Source organism: Peromyscus leucopus, chromosome 2, assembly GCF_004664715.2.
Source record: "Peromyscus leucopus breed LL Stock chromosome 2, UCI_PerLeu_2.1, whole genome shotgun sequence".
Lineage (NCBI taxonomy): Eukaryota > Metazoa > Chordata > Mammalia > Rodentia > Cricetidae > Peromyscus > Peromyscus leucopus.
In genome coordinates, this window is record NC_051064.1 from 63,696,477 (window position 1) to 63,714,653 (window position 18,177).

At 45.4% G+C, this 18,177-nt stretch overlaps 1 protein-coding gene across 8 annotated transcripts in view; it reads right to left on the reverse strand.

Annotated features, from left to right (window-relative positions):
* Positions 1 to 9,723: 9,723 nt before the first annotated feature.
* Palm2akap2 (PALM2 and AKAP2 fusion) overlaps positions 9,724 to 18,177 on the reverse strand; it is a 474,883-nt gene continuing 466,429 nt past the window's right edge. For all 8 annotated transcript variants that reach the window (XM_037202635.1, XM_037202633.1, XM_037202634.1 and 5 more), the window contains one exon: positions 9,724 to 13,811. In XM_037202635.1, the coding sequence (XP_037058530.1) occupies positions 13,789 to 13,811 (23 nt within the window). In that variant the 3' untranslated portion in view covers positions 9,724 to 13,788. The remainder of the gene's footprint in view (positions 13,812 to 18,177) is intronic.

Here is an 18,177-nt window from a genome sequence, read left to right on the forward strand (position 1 = left end):
TTCTTGGGGTGCAGAGCAACGAGTTGGAGTTCCAATTCCCTGCTGCTGGAACCCCAATGACCCACGCTGATTCACACTTGCAAGCTGTAATTGGAGGTGATAATACTTCTGGGACGGCTGGAGAGTTTTCCCTAAGCTAGGAACAAACATCTATAACAAAAAAGGTCTTTAAGAGTTGCCTGTAGCCGGGCGGTGGTGGCGCACGCCTTTAATCCCAGCACTCGGGAGGCAGAGCCAGGCGGATCTCTGTGAGTTCGAGGCCAGCCTGGGCTACCAAGTGAGTTCCAGGAAAGCGCAAAGCTACACAGAGAAACCTGTCTCAAAAAAAAAAAAAAAAAAAAAAAAAAAAAAAAAAAAAAAAAAAAAAAAGAGTTGCCTGTACAGCGGGATCCAACTTCTCCACTAGGGGGCGGGCTCTCTGCGCTGTCTGCCAGATTGCCCAACTTCAGGCTTTCTGATAGTAAAGCTGTGCAGTCTAACTTGTTTTTGTTTTGAGACGGGGTCTCTTTACAAAGCCCTGGCTGTCCTGGAACTCACTATGTAGACCATGCTGGCATCGAACCCACAAAGATCACCCTGTCTTTGCCTCGGATTAAAGACAATCACCATCATACCCAGCATCCGACTCTTAAAGACTTGAATTTAAAACTTCATTTCAAAGCAGCTGATTTGGCACATGCCTGTACTTTCAGGTGATGCCCTCAGTAAACTCCAGCATTTGGCATGCCCAGGAACCACCTGAAACGCTTCTTAACAGATCGCATGTCTTTGCCATCAGAGCTGCCAAAATGCAATCCGGGGATGGGGGTGGGGTGATTTACATTGGTAGCAAGCCCCCAGGGGACCTTGATGGTGTTGACCTGGGAACCACTCTGAGTGCTACTGTTCTTGGGAATGTGGCCAAAACTGGCGGTTTTTAGAATGCAGGGGTTTTTTTTTTTGTTTTTTTTTGTTTTTGTTTTTTATTTTTTAGACTTTTGTTTGTAGTAGCGAATTATAGGGATTGTTTTGAGGAAAAAGAGGTAAACACCAATAACCCCATTGGCACCAGAACTATCCGGTTACAGTTGCTTTTCATTGGTGTAAGCCACCCGATCCAGCCTCACTCAGGCTGAGAGATGGAGAGAGAGCTGTGTGCAGGAATGGAAGGCTGTGACAGTATCCTGGCTGTGCCTCCTATGGCTCGGTGAGAGGCTCAGCCCCGACTCTTTAGTAGGAATTCAGTTCTGCCGTGGACTCCCAGGTGAAAGGGAGAATTTCCTCCTAGAAGCTGAATGAGCTGTTGATTGATGCAAGAAAATAACAAAAATCCAGTCAGGCCGGGTAGAGCGTAACTATAAGCCCAGAATTCCAGAGGTGGAAGAAAATCAGTAGTTCAAGCCTAGCCCAGGCTACCTTGTGAATTTGAGGCCAACCTAGTCTACAGGAGACCCTGTCTCAAAAAACAAACAGGGCTGGAGATATGTCTCAGTAAAGAGCTTGCTGGGCAAGCCTGAGGACCAGAGCTCAGTCTCTCAGAACTCGTAAGGGAAAAGCAACAAGAAACGGCATGACAGCATGTAGCTATGTAGCCGAGACTGATCCAGAACTAACTGTATAGACCAGGCTGGCTTCAAGCTTAGAACAATGCTCCTGCCTCGGCCTCTCCAGTGCTGGGATCGCAAGATACCTGGCTAAACTCTGCGTTGTTGCTAAACTATTTCTTTCTGATTCTTTCCATCTACTTAGTCCTATATCGTCATTGCTGGAAAATCTCATAATTTATTTATTTATTTTGAGAAAGAGTCTCACTGTGTAACCCTGGCTAGCCTCAAACTCACAGAGATTTTCCCGACTCTGTCCTGCTAGGATTAAAGGCATGCACCACCACAAGTGACACTTTCGTATATTTTTTAACTACAACAGACAATAGTGAAATTCATGCTGCTAACTAGAGGCCAAAGAAAACCACAGAGTGTTTTGCAAATGCCCTTTCCTTCAGTCCAGCCTTCGAAACATTGGTTCACCCTCTCTGACCTCCCCAAATATCCCTTTACCCATCTCACTTACTTTCAGTGTTCTATTTCTCCCCATAAGTTCCTGGAAATTTCTCAACAGCTATGAAGGTGTTTTCCCACAGCTAACGAGCAGAATTCCTTGATAACATTCAAGGAACTGAACCAGTCATTTTAGTACTTGGTATTAGGGTATAATCATCACATGGAGTTTCCTCTAGAACTTCCGTCCAGGAAGATGATTCGTCCACTGGGTACTTATTCATCCTTTCATCTCTCCTTTATCTGTGTCCTGATGACTCTGTCACCTGGCTATGTTTGAATTCACCCCCTGAATTCCCTAAACCCAGGTTCATAATCAAGGCCTGGTAGCTTGCCAAGTCCCTCAGCCCCAGCTGAGAAATTAGAGGAGAAAAATGCCAGTCATGGGAAAAGCTGTGGCTTCTGCCACCCCAACCTCTAGATTAGATAACATTTCTAATCCTTTTTCTTTTTGTTTAAAGACCCCTGCCTACCTGGATATGCTTGACTTGATCATGGTTGTATTTTGTGTTGTTCTTGTTTTTTGAAAAAAGATCTCATGTAACCTGGGCTGACCTTGAACTTGCTATAAAGCTAAGGATGACCTTGAACTCCTGATCTTCCTGTCTCTACCTTCTGGGTGCTGGGATGACAGGCATGTGACACCACACTTGGTTTATTCAGTGCTGGAGATGGAACCAGGGATCCAAGGTTGATGACATCTCAATGAGACCAAGCATAGCCCTTGTCAGGGCCTTCAGGGACCCTCTGCTTTGGGTCTCACTGTCATTCTACTTGACTTTCTGGGGCGTGGTCCTTTACTGAAGACAACCTCAGTCTTCTTTCATCACACCAGCTCTGTAGTTAGATGATCAGGAAGTGGTCCACGTGAGACTCACAGCTGTTACAGAATGTTTGTGCACTGTGAAGATGTGTCTTTACCAAGATGCCTCCTGTTTGGTTTAATAAAGAGCTGAATGACCAGTAGCTAGGCAGGAGGTATAGGTGGGATTTCCAGGCAGAGAAAGGAAAAAAGGAAGAATCTAAGCATGCAGGAAGTGAGGAAACACAGAGGGGAAACAAGAGGTACAAGATGAAAGAGAGGTAATGCCAATGATAGAACATAGATTAATATAAATGGGTTAATTTAAGTTATAAGAGCTAGTTAGGAACAAGCCTAAGCTAAGGTTGAGCTTTTATAATTAATAAGAAGTCTCTATGTTGTTATTTGGGAGCTGGCTGGTGGGACAGAGAAAGACTAGTTACACATGGCACCCAATGTGGGGATTGAACATCCAAACATAGGGCCTGATAAAGCTAAGAAAAATTCTGGACAAGAATCCACTAGGGGGCTGGAGAGATGGCTCAGAGGTTAAGAGCACTGGCTACTCTTCCAGAGGTCCTGAGTTCAATTCCCAGAAACCACATGGTGGCTCACAACCATCTAAAATGAGATCTGGTGCCCTCTTCTGGCCTGCAGCACACATGAAGACAGAACATTGTATAATCAATCAATCAATCAATCAATCAATCAATCAATCTTAAAAAAGAAGAAGAAGAATCCACTAGGATGTGGATTCCTAGTCCTGCAGTCTCTCAGACAGTCTGATTCTCAGTATCACACAAAGATGCATCTCCTGGCTGCTGCCTGCAGGCTGGAGCCAGCTGCCAGAGCCATGCACTAGTGCCATGTGCTAAGCTGAGCCATGCAGTGGCTGACATGCAGTTTAAGATTTGTCTCACATGGTCAGAGAACAATACAGGCACTTAGTAAAGCCAGATCCAGACACAGAAAACTTCTAAAAGAGCTACAGTATGTTTAAAAATGTGTTTAGATGTCTGTGAAGAGACACCATGACCACATCCACTTTTATAACAGGAAAACATTTACTTGGGGTGACTCACGTTTTCAGAGGTTTAGTCCATTATCTTCATGGTGGGAAGCAAGGCAGCGTGCAGGCAGACATGGTGCTAGAGGAGGAGATGAGAGTTCTTATATTTTGACTCACAGGCAACAGGAAGCAGTCTGAGTATCTTAAGCATATATGAGACTTCAAAGCCTGCCTCCACAGGAACACACTTCCTCCAATAAGAACACACCTACTCCAACAAGGCCACACCTCCTAAGAGTGCTACTCCCTTCGGGGGACCATTTTCTTTCAAACTACCACACAGAGTCTAGTACAGAGAGTACATGCCTGCCTGTTCTAGGTCCCAACCTTCTCCAGCATGCCCAACTGCCTGAGATAAAGGGAACAGACTCAGAGGAAGTCATACACCATGTTCACGAGTAGGTTAAGTTTTTTTTTTTTTTTTATTTCTTTTTTTTATTTTATTTTATTTTTTTTTTTTTTTTGGTTTCTCGAGACAGGGTTTCTCTGTATAGCTTTGCGCCTTTCCTGGGACTCACTTGGTAGCCCAGGCTGGCCTCGAACTCACAGAGATCCGCCTGGCTCTGCCTCCCGAGTGCTGGGATTAAAGGTGTGCGCCACCACGGCCCGGCTAGGTTAAGTTTTAAACGTATCAGAAGCTGAGCATGGTGCTTTGGGCCTGTAATCCCAGCATTTGGGAAGCTGCGGCAAGAGGACGGATGCAAGTTCAAGTCTTTTGTGGGCTCCCTAATGAATTCCAGGCTATCCAGCTACAGAGTTGGCCCTTGGAGATGATACTGTCTGCATGCCACACATATCCCTGTGCCTCAAGGTATACAGCCTGCCTTCTTTTTTCAGTAGCAGTCCACCTGTTTGCGACTGTCTCATGCTGAAGACAGGTTTCTCTGCTCTCAGAGAAAGCAGAGCCTACCTGACAAGAGCTTAGCTAGCTATTGAACTGAGATGAGGAGAAAATTGTGGGAGGAAGGGCTTTGGTGCAGACTGCCTAGCTTGGAATCCTCTCAGTCGCTGTCCGCTGAGCATGTTATTCAGATTCTGAACACATGTCTCTTCACTTGTAATGTGGAGACCATGCTAAAAGTGGTATAAAAAGTGGCTGAAGTGGTCCATGTGATGCCCTCACCACAGAGTCTCCTACAGAGCCAGCAGGTAAGGACTGTGGGCTGTTGCTACTGGGAGAGGCATGCGGGTGTTTCCTGTCATCTGCCCACAATGGTCGCTGCCACATTTGACCCAAAGGTAGAATTTAAAAGTACTAGTTATACTTCTTTATTATAAATAATTTGCTTTTTTTTCTTTTTATTGTTGTTACTGCTTTTTTGAGACAGCTTCTCACTATGTAGCCTTGGCTGGCCTAGAGCTGGCAATGGAGACTAGCTGGGCCTCAAACTGATACCCCCTCTGTTCCAGAGCGCTAGGATCAAAGGGGTAACATGAATTGCTAAAAGGTCTTATTAATAGAAAAAAAAAACCCGGAGCCAGATATTGGGGTAAAAGCTGAAAGCTCAGAGAAACAGAACAAGCAGCCATGTTCTTCTTACCTCTATGAAATCCTCAGCCTCAAGACAGTGAGTTCCTGTTTCCTCACACCTTATATACCTTTCTCTGCCCTGCCATCTTACTTCCTGGGATTAAAGGCATGTGTGCTTCCCAAGCAAAGGCATGAGCTCTCAAGTGCTGGGATTAAAGGTGTGTGCCACCATGCCTGACTCTGTTCCCAGTGTGGCCTTGAACTCACAGAGCTCTAGATGGATCTCTGTCTCCTGAGTGACAGGGTTAAGGGTGTGTGCCATCACTGCCTGACCTCTATGTCTAATCTAGTGGCTGGCTCTGTCCTCTGATCCCCAGATAAGTTTTATTAAGATGCACAATATATCACCACACAAAGATGTACACCAGCAACCCAGCTTTGTTTCATTTTGAAGATTTATTTTTATTTTGTGTGTGTATGCCACAGATGTGTGTGTGTCTTTCTCTGTGCATGCCACAGATGTGTTTGTCTCTCTGTGTGTATATGCACAGATGTGTGTCTCTATGTTTGTGCCACAGAAGTGTGTCTATCTCTGTGTGTGTGCCACAGATGTATGTGTCTTTCTGTATGTATGCCACAGATGTCTGTCTCCTTGTGTGTATGCACAGATGTGTGTCTATCTCTGTGTGTGTGTGCCACAGATGTGTGTCTGTCTCTTTGTGTGCACAGATGTGTGTCTGTCTCTCTGTGTGCACAGATGTGTGTCTGTCTCTGTGTGTATGCACAGATGTCTGTGTGTGTGTACAGATGTCTGTGTGTGTGCACAGATGTGTGTCTGTCTCTGTGTGTATGCACAGATGTCTGTGTGTGTGCACGGATGTTTGACTTTGTGTGTATGTATGCCACAGATGTGTCTGTCTCTCTCTCTGTGTGTGTGTGTGTGCACAGATATCTGCTTCTCTGTGTGTGCACACAGATGTGTGTGTTTGTCTCTGTGTGTGCACAGATGTATGTCTGTCTCTCTCTGTGTGTATGCCACAGATGTGTCTGTCTCTGTGTGGGGGGGTGTGCACAGATATCTGCCTCTCTGTGTGTGCATACTGATGTATGTGTCTGTCTCTATGTGTGCACAGATGTGGTGGATCCACAGAAGCTAGATGTCAGGTTCCCCAGAGCTGGAGTTCCAGGCAGCTGTGAACTACCTGACATGCGTGCTGAGAACCGAAATCAGACTCCTTGTAAGAACAATAAGAGCTTTCAACTGCTGAGCCATCTCTCCAGCTCCTTGTTTTGTTTTTGAGACAATATCTATGTAGCCCAGGCTGGCCTAAAACTCACTGTGTAGACCAGGCTGGCCTGAAACTCACTATGTAGACCAGGCTGGTTTTGAACTTATAGCCATCTTCCCGTTTCTGCCACTCAAGTAAGTCCTGGGATTGCTGGTGTGAGTCACCACACCTGGTCGCACAGTGGTCTCTCATTGAAGTGTTTGTTAAATTCCTATCTATTCTGAAGGGTGGGAGCCCCCAAGGAAGGCACTTGGCTAGGGACTGCTTTTCCTTTAGGAACCACTGCCATCGTGTGGCCACTAGCGGCAAAGATGAGCATCAGCTGACTGGAAACAGCAGAGCTCCGCCCTTCCCATTGTCAGCCGAGGCAGCCGACCTCAGCCTTCCCAATCTGTGACCCTTTAATACAGCTCCTCATGTTGTGGAGACCCCCAACCATACAATTACTTTCATTGCTACTTCATAACTGTAATTTTGCTAGTGTTATGAATTGTAATGCAAATATTTGTGCTTTCTGATGGTCTTAAGTGACACAGAGAAACACCACCAATTCTGTTTACTTTGTGAGACAGGGTCTCACGAAGTTGCCTAGGCTAGCCTTGTATCTGTGATCCTCCTGTCTCAGCCTCCCAAGTAGCTGGAGACACAGGTCTGCACACTAGGTCAGGCTGGCCCATTTGGTTTGAATAGCCCAAGATGCTTTTCAGTCTTGTGACTCTCAAGTACGAATATCATTATTTGCCTGAGCTGTTATTGTCGGTGATCTATTTGCCCGACTATTTATTGCTCAATAGCTGGGCTCTCTTCCTAAGATGCCAAACTCACAGTAATGCCAAACAATAAAATAGTCTTCATCTGGTGACAAGACCTTAAAGAAGTCAGGCTGGAGTTTGGTCTAAATGCTCAGCATCAAAACCAAAGGTCTTGGTAGAAAAAAACAAACATATGTCTGACTTTTTAAAAGAAACTTTTAAGTTTGAAAATTACATGTACGTGTGTGTATCTGCATACAGGTATGTGCACATGTGTGCAGGTACTCACACAGGCAGAAGAGGACATCCCCTGTAGCTGAAGTTACTGGCAGTTGTGAGCTGACTGACCTTGGTTTGGGGAACCAAACTTGGGTCCTCTGTAAGAGCAGTCCACATTCCTAACCACTGAGCCAGCTCTTCAGCCCACTGTTGAATTTTTACATTAAGCCAGCTCAACATTGCTACTACACACAATAAAAATTTCTTCTGATTTGAACAAATTCCTTTATCTTGCCCTGAAATTAAAATCTGAGCATATATGGATACAGTTATCTTCCTCTTTTTTCCTCCTGGAAACAGAGTTTCTCTGTATAATAGCTCTGGCTGTCCTGGAACTCAACTTACAGCCCAGACTGGCCTCAAACTCAGAGATATGCTTGTCTTTGCCTCCTGAGCACTGGGATTAAAGGCATGCTCCACCAATGACTTTTTTTTTTCTTTCTTAATTTGCTGTCTTCGGTTAGAGGTACTTCATTTGAGAATCTAGGAGGCATCTCAAAGCTGCTTCACCAAGACCCACAGATGGTGAACTGCCGTGCTGGGGGGATGCACAAAAGCTCCCCAGAGCCACTGTATCTGCAGCGCACACACCACAAGTCAGCACCCCAGGGGGTCTGTTCTAAAAACTGTATTCTGCATGTATTGTTTTGAGATACAATCTCATGTAGCTCAGTCTGATCTCAGTTACTGTGTAGGCAGGGCTAGCCTTGGACTCCTGATCCTCCTGTCTCCATGTAAGTATGTGTTATCACCCCTGGCTTGTAGGGGTTTTGTTATTTTGGTGCACTTTTTGGAAATAAGTCGAATATAACCCTGTCTGGCTTGGAACTTGTTGACCAGGCTGCCTTGAACTTGTAGCAATCCGCCTACCTGTGTCTCCTGGGTGCTGGGATTATGGATGTGTGACACCAGGCCCAGCCTCAGGAGGCTTGTTTTTTTGTTTTTGTTTTTTCGGTGCTGAGGACTGAACCAGGGACTTTACATGTGTGAAGCAAGGACTGTACCACTCAGCCACATTGCCGGCCAAAGTCAGAACTCTCAACAAATAAAGTTGAGAAGATGCTGTCCATGACAGGGTGCCACAGGAGACCCCTCCCAGATGTTCCGAGGAAGAGGATCTGGCTGGAAATCCTGGGTACAAAAAGACTGAAGAGTCCCAAGTGGGGACAGAAGGCAGAGGCTGCTGGAAAGCATAAGAAAGAGGCAGGGCTGGGAGACACAGGAAACTGGGGGACAGGTTTCAGGAAGTGCAGCGGCTGGGTGAGGGGATGGAGTACCTGGAGACTGATGGGAAGGGAGGAGGGACAGGCAGATGTGGAAGAGAAAGGGAGTTTCCTGAGGAACTCCTGCTCTTCTGTGCTTCTTCAAGCCTGTAATTCAACAGTCCTTCATAAAGGAGAGCCAAATACAGGTGCATGCTGGGAATGTGATAAGGATTAGCACTAAGGGCAGAGGAATCTGCTTGGTTGGTAAAGTGCTTGTTGGGCAAATACAGGACTTGGGTTCGATTCCGAGAACCCATAGGAAAAAGCCTGACCACGGTGGCACACACATGATCCCAGTGATAGCGAGGTGGAAACAGGTAGATCCCCAGGGCCAGCCTGGACTACTTAACCAGTTTCAGCCCCGGAGAGACCCTGCCTCATAAAACAGCTCTTGAGGTTCAACAGCTAAAGTTGACCTCTGACCTTCACATACACAGTGTGCACCCACACGAATGAGCTGCAAGCCTATACCTGAGGCACAGCTTGCAGGTTCGTTTTGTTGCGTGGACTCTGAAGTCCAACTGCTTCATCAAGGGACACCTGCGTCATTTCTGGGGTCCTGACACGGGCTGTGTCACAGGGATGTTTTATTAGCTGGCATTGCTTCTTTGGTCCCATACATGGGAAGCTAAGGCAGAGACCCAGGACATTGGCAGGCCCCTCAAAGCTTGGCCACCCAATCTCCCAACCTCCTTCCACAGTCAAACAAATAGCCATCCAAAAAAAAAAAAAAAAAGAAAAGAAAAGAAAAAACACCACACACATGTTGAGTTTTAATGAGAAAATAATTGTATAGTTGCATCGAATGCCTCACAGTCACTATAAAACCGAAGCAGAATAAAAACATTTAAGTGGTTAACATAACACAGGAAAGCCAGGTACAGAGTATAATTTTTCAAACACAGTATTGCTGCTTGCCCCACCCATCCCGCCCCACCCTTCCTCCAATTTTAAAAAAAAAAAAAGGAAAAGTCATTTGGATAAAGAGCAACACAGAATAAAAATTGGCAGCTCACTGAATGCTTAAAATCCAGGATTGGTTTTATAACTGAAACTGGGTACATTCACCATCTCTAACACTTAAGCTATTGTTTTTCAATACATAGTTTAAGTCCATTCTTCAGGTGAAAAAAATATTTTTGAAGACAACAATCAACACTGTTTTGGTGTTCCTTATTGTAGTGTGTGTATGTGTGTGTGTGGTGTGTGTGGTGTGTGTGTGTGTGTGTGTGTGTGTGTGTGTGGACACTGATCTATATACTGTTTCTACGCCATTGCCTAGGGTGGCAGCATGCATGGATAAGAGGAAAGGACATGCACTGTGCCCTGCTTCCGTCATTCCTAGATAAGAAAGCCAAGGCCGTCAGTCATTGGCTCTGGAGGAAAGTGAGTGTATCCACACTGCGGTGTGGAGTTCTCTCAGGAAGGTTTTTAACATCTACAGAAGCTAAACATTTCTACGGCTCAGACTAACAAGCGTGTGTGTTGATGCAGGGGAGAGCCAAGTGGCTGAGGCAAAACCAGGGAGGAGCCTCTCACCTCAGGCTTCTGGGGCAGGACAGATTTCCCTCCAGGGACCTGCTGGTTTGTGTTGGAAAGGTGACAGGGGCCCACGTGGGATCCTAGAGCCTAGCACAGAGATGTGTCCAAAGCAATGGCTCAAATGTGTCTTGAATAAGGAAAACAATTCAACAACACCCTCCCGCCCCCAAACAAAAACATCTCCCAAGAACACTGAGAGAAGCTGGCTCTCCCATGGAGCTGCGATTTCCATTTTAATAGCATACACCTGTCAGCAAGGAGAGCGAGGAAACAGACGGCAGTCATTAGAATTCAGGGAAATGGGTAACACTGGGAAATGGAGGGGCCAGTGAAAAAAAGCTGTGTGACCAGGAAAGAGTCGCAGAAATTGGGTGTCTCCTTATCTACAAAAGGCGGATGGCACAGGGAGCCCAGCTGTATAATCCCCGATCCTAGAATTTCTTGCTCAATCTACTGCAGTCAAAAGAGCACTTCATCTCCCACTGAAGTAACTCCATGGATTGTGTGGCCCCCGGCTGGCTGCCAATTCTCTCCTCAATGTGACCTCTGTGTGGGTCCAAGTTTCCCTTCCAAACAGGACAGGAAATTTAAGGAAATCATGAGGCCTGTTTCCTCTTTGAGAACTGAGGAAGTTGCTTTTTACACTGCCTCCAGTCTCCAGCAGATCCAGAAACCATGAAGCAGGTCTTTCCTCGTATGACCCAGCACTATCCTACTCTCCAGGCGTTCTAACTACCACTGTGTGGGGCTATGGGACTCTGCAGCTACCCTTTCCCCATGTGTCCTTGTCCCTGTATTTCCCAAGGGAAGGAACACCCACATCACTGTGTACTCAAGCCTGGCATTTGGGGCCTCCAGCTGGAAATCCTTAGACAAAGATGTGCCCACCAGTGTGGCCATCCACCTAGCAGGACTTCTAACCTGACATGGATGTCATTTTCCAGGACATTAGCTTCTGGACGAGCCTCCCTTATTAGAAAGCAAATTCCCTGCAGCAGCTTCTCATTTGTCTTCTGTCCCCAATGTCTAGCATTTTAAAAACATCGTGTCTAAAAGAATGAACTATCTAAAGACAGTGTGCGCTTCCCTCGTACAATTTGGCTACCATCTGCAGAATTTGGCTTCGAGTTACAGGGTCCCTTGGCAGTTTTTAAAGATCCTGATAAGTCACTCGACAATTCCTTTTTACCTTGTGCCCACTACTTATCCATGAATAAGCTTTTCCCTAAAGTCAACACTAGTCTAATAAAAAAGAGCAAAGATAACATGTGGAAAGGTACATATAAATATGGTGGAGTCGCTACTTATTAGAATAACATATTAAATCTTATGACATAATAACATAAAAACAAAAATGAATTTTAGCAAGGTCTGATTTAATTATTGCTTTTAAGAAATAGTTTTTAAGATAAAGGAAAAATAATGAAGACCGGTTAGTTCTTTTTTTTTCTCCTTCCCCTCCCCCTTCCCCACCCCCTCCCTGCCAGGAATGAAACATTTCCTCATCCAGAAATTCAGGGCACCTGATGAGTGAACCCCTTATTCATATTGCTTTAAATGAGAGAAAGAGTAAAGCTGAGTCCTCTACAGCTCATGAGGCATGAATACAAAGCATGAGAATAAATAGGCTGTGTTCTAAATGTCAAATCATCAATACAAAACTGCGCAAAACCTCACAATCATGACTCATGCAAATACCATGTTAGGTCAGTTCAATATTAGAAATACTGCGTCAGCCCTGTGCCTTTATATCCCTTTTCATAAAAAAAAAAAAGAAAATTGTCACTCACACCTGATGCTGGCAGACAGCTATGGAGGAAACACTGTCCACCCAAGTGTCACAGTCAACACACACACACACACACACACACACACACACACACACACACACGCCATACCTTACTCATGAACATACACCCTTTATACAGGCACACAAAGGCATACACACCATCTTTAGGATTTGTAGCTGATTCCACGTCTGTACTTAAATTTCTATTCTATAGTTTTCTCTTTGTCATCCTGAAAAACACTGGTTGTTCAGCAAAAATAATTTCTCTTCTTTCCTTTCCCGCTCTTTCTCCCTCCCACCCCATTTCTCTCTCTACCTCCAAGACTTTAATGTTGCCTTTCTCAGATCCAGAACAGACCATCCTATGCCCCAACCACCTCTAAGGCCCATTTTAAAATACAAAAGAGTTATAAACACCGTGTTCCTGATCATCTACCCTTCTAAGGCAGAGTCTGCCCCCTTTTGTTTCCAATTATTGCCATTCTAAAAATACCCCTACCATCTTGAACCAAGCTGTTCAACGTGTACAGATTTTATCCATGTTCCTATTCCCCCATCCCATCATAAAAATAATCATTGCCCACTAAATATAGTTTTCATATGAAGAAACGTAACTGTGAAAGTGTGTGTCCCTAAACAGATCAGTCACCAGGATAAGCAGAGAAGGTCCTAAAGCTAATAACCCATTTGGTTTGGCTCTCCCCCCCCCACCGTTCTCATCCTCCTACTGTAGAATAGATTGCATCTGCAACATGGAAAGATATTGTCTTTAAAATGCAGATTTTATATATTGTGACCATTAAGTGTTCCCAATTAAAAATGATTGATTACACATGACAGCGATTGAATCCTCATCGCCCTTTTTGGGCAACCGTGGAAAGAAACACCATTTGTTTTACAGCTGCTGGAGAAAAATGGAGTCAACCCAACACGTCTGATGCCTCAAGAGAGAAAGCGGCGGGAAGCTGGTGTGGAGGAACAACCCGGTCCCTGTTTGTTGCCTTGGAATGACTGTGTACCCGTTGGCTCCTCCTCCTCCAGCCCAGGCTGGCTTCAGTTCTGCCTGCAGCAACGACATTGACGATTTTGTCATGCCTGTGTCCCTTTGGACTGGTTGTGGAATGGTCCAAAGCCAGGGCTTCTTTGAACCACAAAGAAATCCTTCCTCTTCTGACTCTCGGGTCTCAGAGTTTGATGGGTGGACTTCCTCTTCACTTTGCTTTTTGTTTTGTTTTTTGTTTGTTTGTTTGTTTGTTGTTTTTTAAATCATTGTGTATTGCAGCTTCTGGTCTACATGAGGATTGTTGAGTTTGTATGCACTTTAATAAATAGTCAGTTAAAATGCTTCTGAATTGATAATCTCTTGGTTTCTTTGCAGAAACTCCTTCAGCAAAGGAGTTTCCTGGGCTGAAGGAAGTTTATTCGTCACCCCCCTCCTCCTGGTTGGCATAAATCCCTGCCTCCCAGCGCAAGGCCAGAGCGCTCTTTCTTCGATTAACCCGTGTGGCCTCCAGGACCTGAAAAGAGAGGGAGAGAAATTAACAGAGTTCACAAAAACCAACTTCCTCTTTTTCTTCCCTCCATCCTGTTTCCTCACTCAATGGCATGTTCACGAGACGAAGGTGATGCAGAATCTGGAACCGCTGAGCAGAGACTGAACAAAGGGAGCTGGGGTGGGAGGAGCTGGGTAAGACTTCATTTCAAAGCGAAATCCACTAAGTATCTGACACATGGCTTCCACCGTCTTTTTTTAAATTTATTTATTTATTTTTTTGGTCACATATTTACTAGTTTCTTTAAACTAGACTCGACTCTGCCTCAGGTTTTTTTTTGGGGGGGGGGCTGTTTTTGTGGTGCTGGAGACTGAACCTGGAGCATTGACCACACTGGGCAAACACTCTTAAGGCTGAGCCCCACCTGTCTCCTAGAGCTGAACAATCTAAAGCAGCTCTCTACAAGTTGTCCAGTCCTGGTGTGCACAGACCTTTATGACATACTGAAACTGTTCATCTGTGCCATCCAAAGTGGCAGTCACTATCCACATGTGGCCACTAAGCCCTTGAAATACAGACAGCTGAGAAATGAAATGTTTTGGTGAATTGTAATTTAAATTTAAATAAGCCCCAGGGGCTAGCAATCACCATTTTGAACAGCACAACTACAAACCCTCTTAATCGACTCATAAAAGTCATCAGCATTCTGGTGTGTGTGCCATCCAAGTCATATGCACTAATAATAAAAGAAATTAAAAGTGACAACATCAAGGCCTAGTAGGCTCGCCCCCATGGAGGTGGGACCTCCTCCCTCCTGTTCATTAGAATCATTTGTGGTCTCCCGAGAGAAGACATCAGGCCACCTGCTCCAGTGTTTAGTTTGGATAGGACGGAATCCACACGAAAGGCATGTGAGGGCCAAAACAGGTCAGGCCACAGTAACAAAAGCAGGCTCATAGACACCGCAGTGTTCACGTAGGCTGCAGAGTATCTGACTTCAAAAGTCCTGCTTGGTGTTCCGAGTTGTGACAAACACTGCTTCTTCTACAAACGATCGTTCAGGCAAGGGACAGTGACGTTGGCAACTCCAGAGAGGTAAGAAAATGCCACGTGGAAGCAAATGCTGGGTAGGCTAAAAAACCGAGGTCCACCCCAGCACGCTACTTTGCACCTGTGTCAAATGCAAGGGCTACCCAGAGCTTCTGGATGCTTCCATCTGGGAGGTCTTCCCCATGTCTCCCAACATGGGGCAGCTGGACTTGGCAGGTGGGATGCAGCAGTCACGACCTTGGCTGTGTGAAAGCCGCACCGTTAAGAACCACAGCCGTGTCATGACCAGTCCTGTGCCTATGCACACACCGGAAGAAAGCACGCGGCCCAGCCTGGTAGCTACACAGGACTTTTCTGGCCACTGTGTGATAGCATGGGAATGAGTGATAACACCAGATGAATTGTAATTCCCGAGCCCCACACTTCAGATTTGTCTCTTGTTCACCTTGCATTTCAAGTTTCTTCGTCGGCTCATTAGAGACTGCCCTTGCCCTAACAGCACGGCTTTCTCAGAAGGCAGTATGGCCTCTGAATCTCGATGAGGTCCAGGTTTTCAATTGTAGCGACAGTGTGACCTTGCGTGAAGTCACAAACTCCAGTGCCTCAGTATCCCCATGTCAAATGAGTATAATAAAAGCCACAGTGTGGAGTCTGCCTGAGGGACAACAGTTTCAGGAGCACAGGGCAGTCCTCAAATAATTCTTCCCACATCTGAAAGGGCTACAGACCCCGGAGTGGAATATGAGCACAGATTTTATAAGGAAGGCTGTGCTGTGTAAATTGCTCATGTTTACCTTCCAGACGTAAACTGAGACATTCCCAGGAATAGGAAAATAAAGCCAAGGTTCTGAAAAAAAGCTTTCCTTAAAAAATAAAAATAACAAAAAGGGTTTTTGCCTTGCGAGTTAAACCCATTTCCACCTCCACCCCAAGATATATTTATTTTTATGTGTATGAGTGTTTCACCTACATGGATGTATGTGTACCACTTGTGTGCTTGGGGCCTACAGAGGCCAGAAGAGGGCATCAGATGCCCCAGGAACTGGAGTTGCAGACAGATGTGAGCCCCCATGTGGGTGCTGGGACTGAAGCCAGATCCTCTGGAAGAGCAGCCAGTGCCCTTAACCATTGAGTCGTCTCTCCAGTGACCTCTTTTCTTTTTCTTTTGAGACAAGTTCCTATCATGTAGCCCAGGCTATCCAAGAGCTCACGATCTATGTATCTCAGCCCCCAGAGTACTAAGATTAATGGCATATGGGTACCACACCTGGCTGTAAGTCTCGTTTTAATGGTTAGTAAATCTCAGTCAAATTTCCCTACTTCAGAAACCCATGTTAACATTCATCTATCCCATCATTTCACCAGTATTGACTGGGTTCCCAACATGTCACAGGAACAGTGTAGCATGTGGGGGTGTGAGAGTTCCTGTCCTCACAGAATTCAGCCACAAAAGGTGCAGCAGGCAGGAAAATTCTATTTATAACTGTAGAAACATTTAGCAAAGCTTGAATTTGAACATCTATTGGTCAAGAACTCAAATAGCTCATGTACACAATAATGAGCACTTAATTCATCCCCGCTAATTTAGATGCCCTTTTCATGCGATCCCCAATTTCTGATAAGATCTAAATCTCCCAGTAAGGACACAGAAAAAGGCTGAGAACCTCAGTGTAAAGCTGCCCTTGGGCTCTGGAAGCTTAGAACTGGGGGCTATCTTGGAGTAGAGTCCCGCAATAGGCCTTGGGAAGATCCAAAAGCCAAGCTCTTGTTCTACAGGTCATTCAGATGTGGGGGAGGGCGTGTGTCTAAATTGCTAGTAAACTCTGAACTCTCAATACTTCTATTACTGCACCTTAACTTTCCTTCCTAAAGCCTTTTCTGGGCCCAAAGTGAACGTCTCTGGGGCTCTAGTCATAGCACACTTTCAATCCCAAGTACTCGGGGCCAGTTACTACGGTAATGCTCAGGACTGTCCTGGAAGCTTCACGCCATTACCGCTCACGTTTACTTCCTAGGAGGCTGACACCTGGGGAGGGTAAGGAACTTGGCCCTGCATTTCTCAGTCAGCGGAAGGAAAGGCCAGGATTTAAACTCAGCTCTTCAGGTGTGGCGTCAGTCCTCGAGGCCATCAGGCCATCAAGCTCCTCAACAGCTATGAGACTCGGAGAGCAGCAAGCACCAGCAAGCACCCTTTACAAGCCAACTTAAGGCTTTCTTACCGTTTTCACCAATTAATTCCATCTCGGGTCTGGTGGAAGAAAAACGACCACTTCTTGTTGAACAGCCTCTAAAAGACTGTTCTTTCTAATGCTTGGGCATTTCAAGACAGTTGTGCAACTTTTAGGTGGCAGTCTAGTGAGGCTTTGCTATGAAGCAAAGGACTCCATCAATATTCCAGCTAACGTGGGATCCTCCTACTTCAGCTGAAGACCGACTGGCCCCAAATCTATCTTCCTCACACATCCTTGGCCAGAGTCTCTGTTCTAAACCATACTGACTCAATGAGGATGGGAGAGCAGGGCCTGGTTCTCCAAGGGCTGCAAAATATAGTGACTTTGCTAATAATGAGCCATAATCAAAATACATGTACTGCTGGAGGCTGATACAACCAACTTGAAGAACATCTGCAAGAGCTGGTAAATGAAAGTATGTCTGGTTGAAGGTAGAGACATTGTTCCATATGTGTGGTAATGTTCATCGGTGCTTGCAAGAGGAGCTGGCTTCAATCCCCAGCACAATATAACAAAGAAACAAACAAAAGTCCCAAAAGTTCACCAGAAAGAACTTAATCTACAGTTCCATCAACATGGAATTGATAGGGAAGGATGTACTCATTCAACAGAACGCTGTTCAGCAGTTCTAACGAATACACCAGAACCACCAGTTAAACAGGGACATATCAAAGAACAGTGGACCAGGAGCTGCAGACATGGTTCAGTGGTTCAGAGAACTGGCTGCTTTTGTGGAGGACCCAGGTTCGAGTCCCAGAACCCACATGGCAGCTCATAACCATCTGTAACTCCAGTTCCAGGGGATCCAATGCCGCCTTCTGGTCTTCAAGGGCACTGCATGCACATGGTGCACAGACATACATGCAGCCCAAACATCACACACATGAGATAAAAGATAAAACTAAATTTGAAGATAAACACATAAAATAAAGGCAGTTGAATAAGTAAGTAGAGGATACCATCATGTGACTTAGCATTTATAGAAAGTGTGTAAAGCATGCAAAAAAAAAAAAAAAAAAACCAAAAAACCCTAAGGTGTTCCTTCTGTGCGCACACACAGGTGTAGTTAAAACCATGCACAAGAACGATCCCCACCCACGAATGGTGAT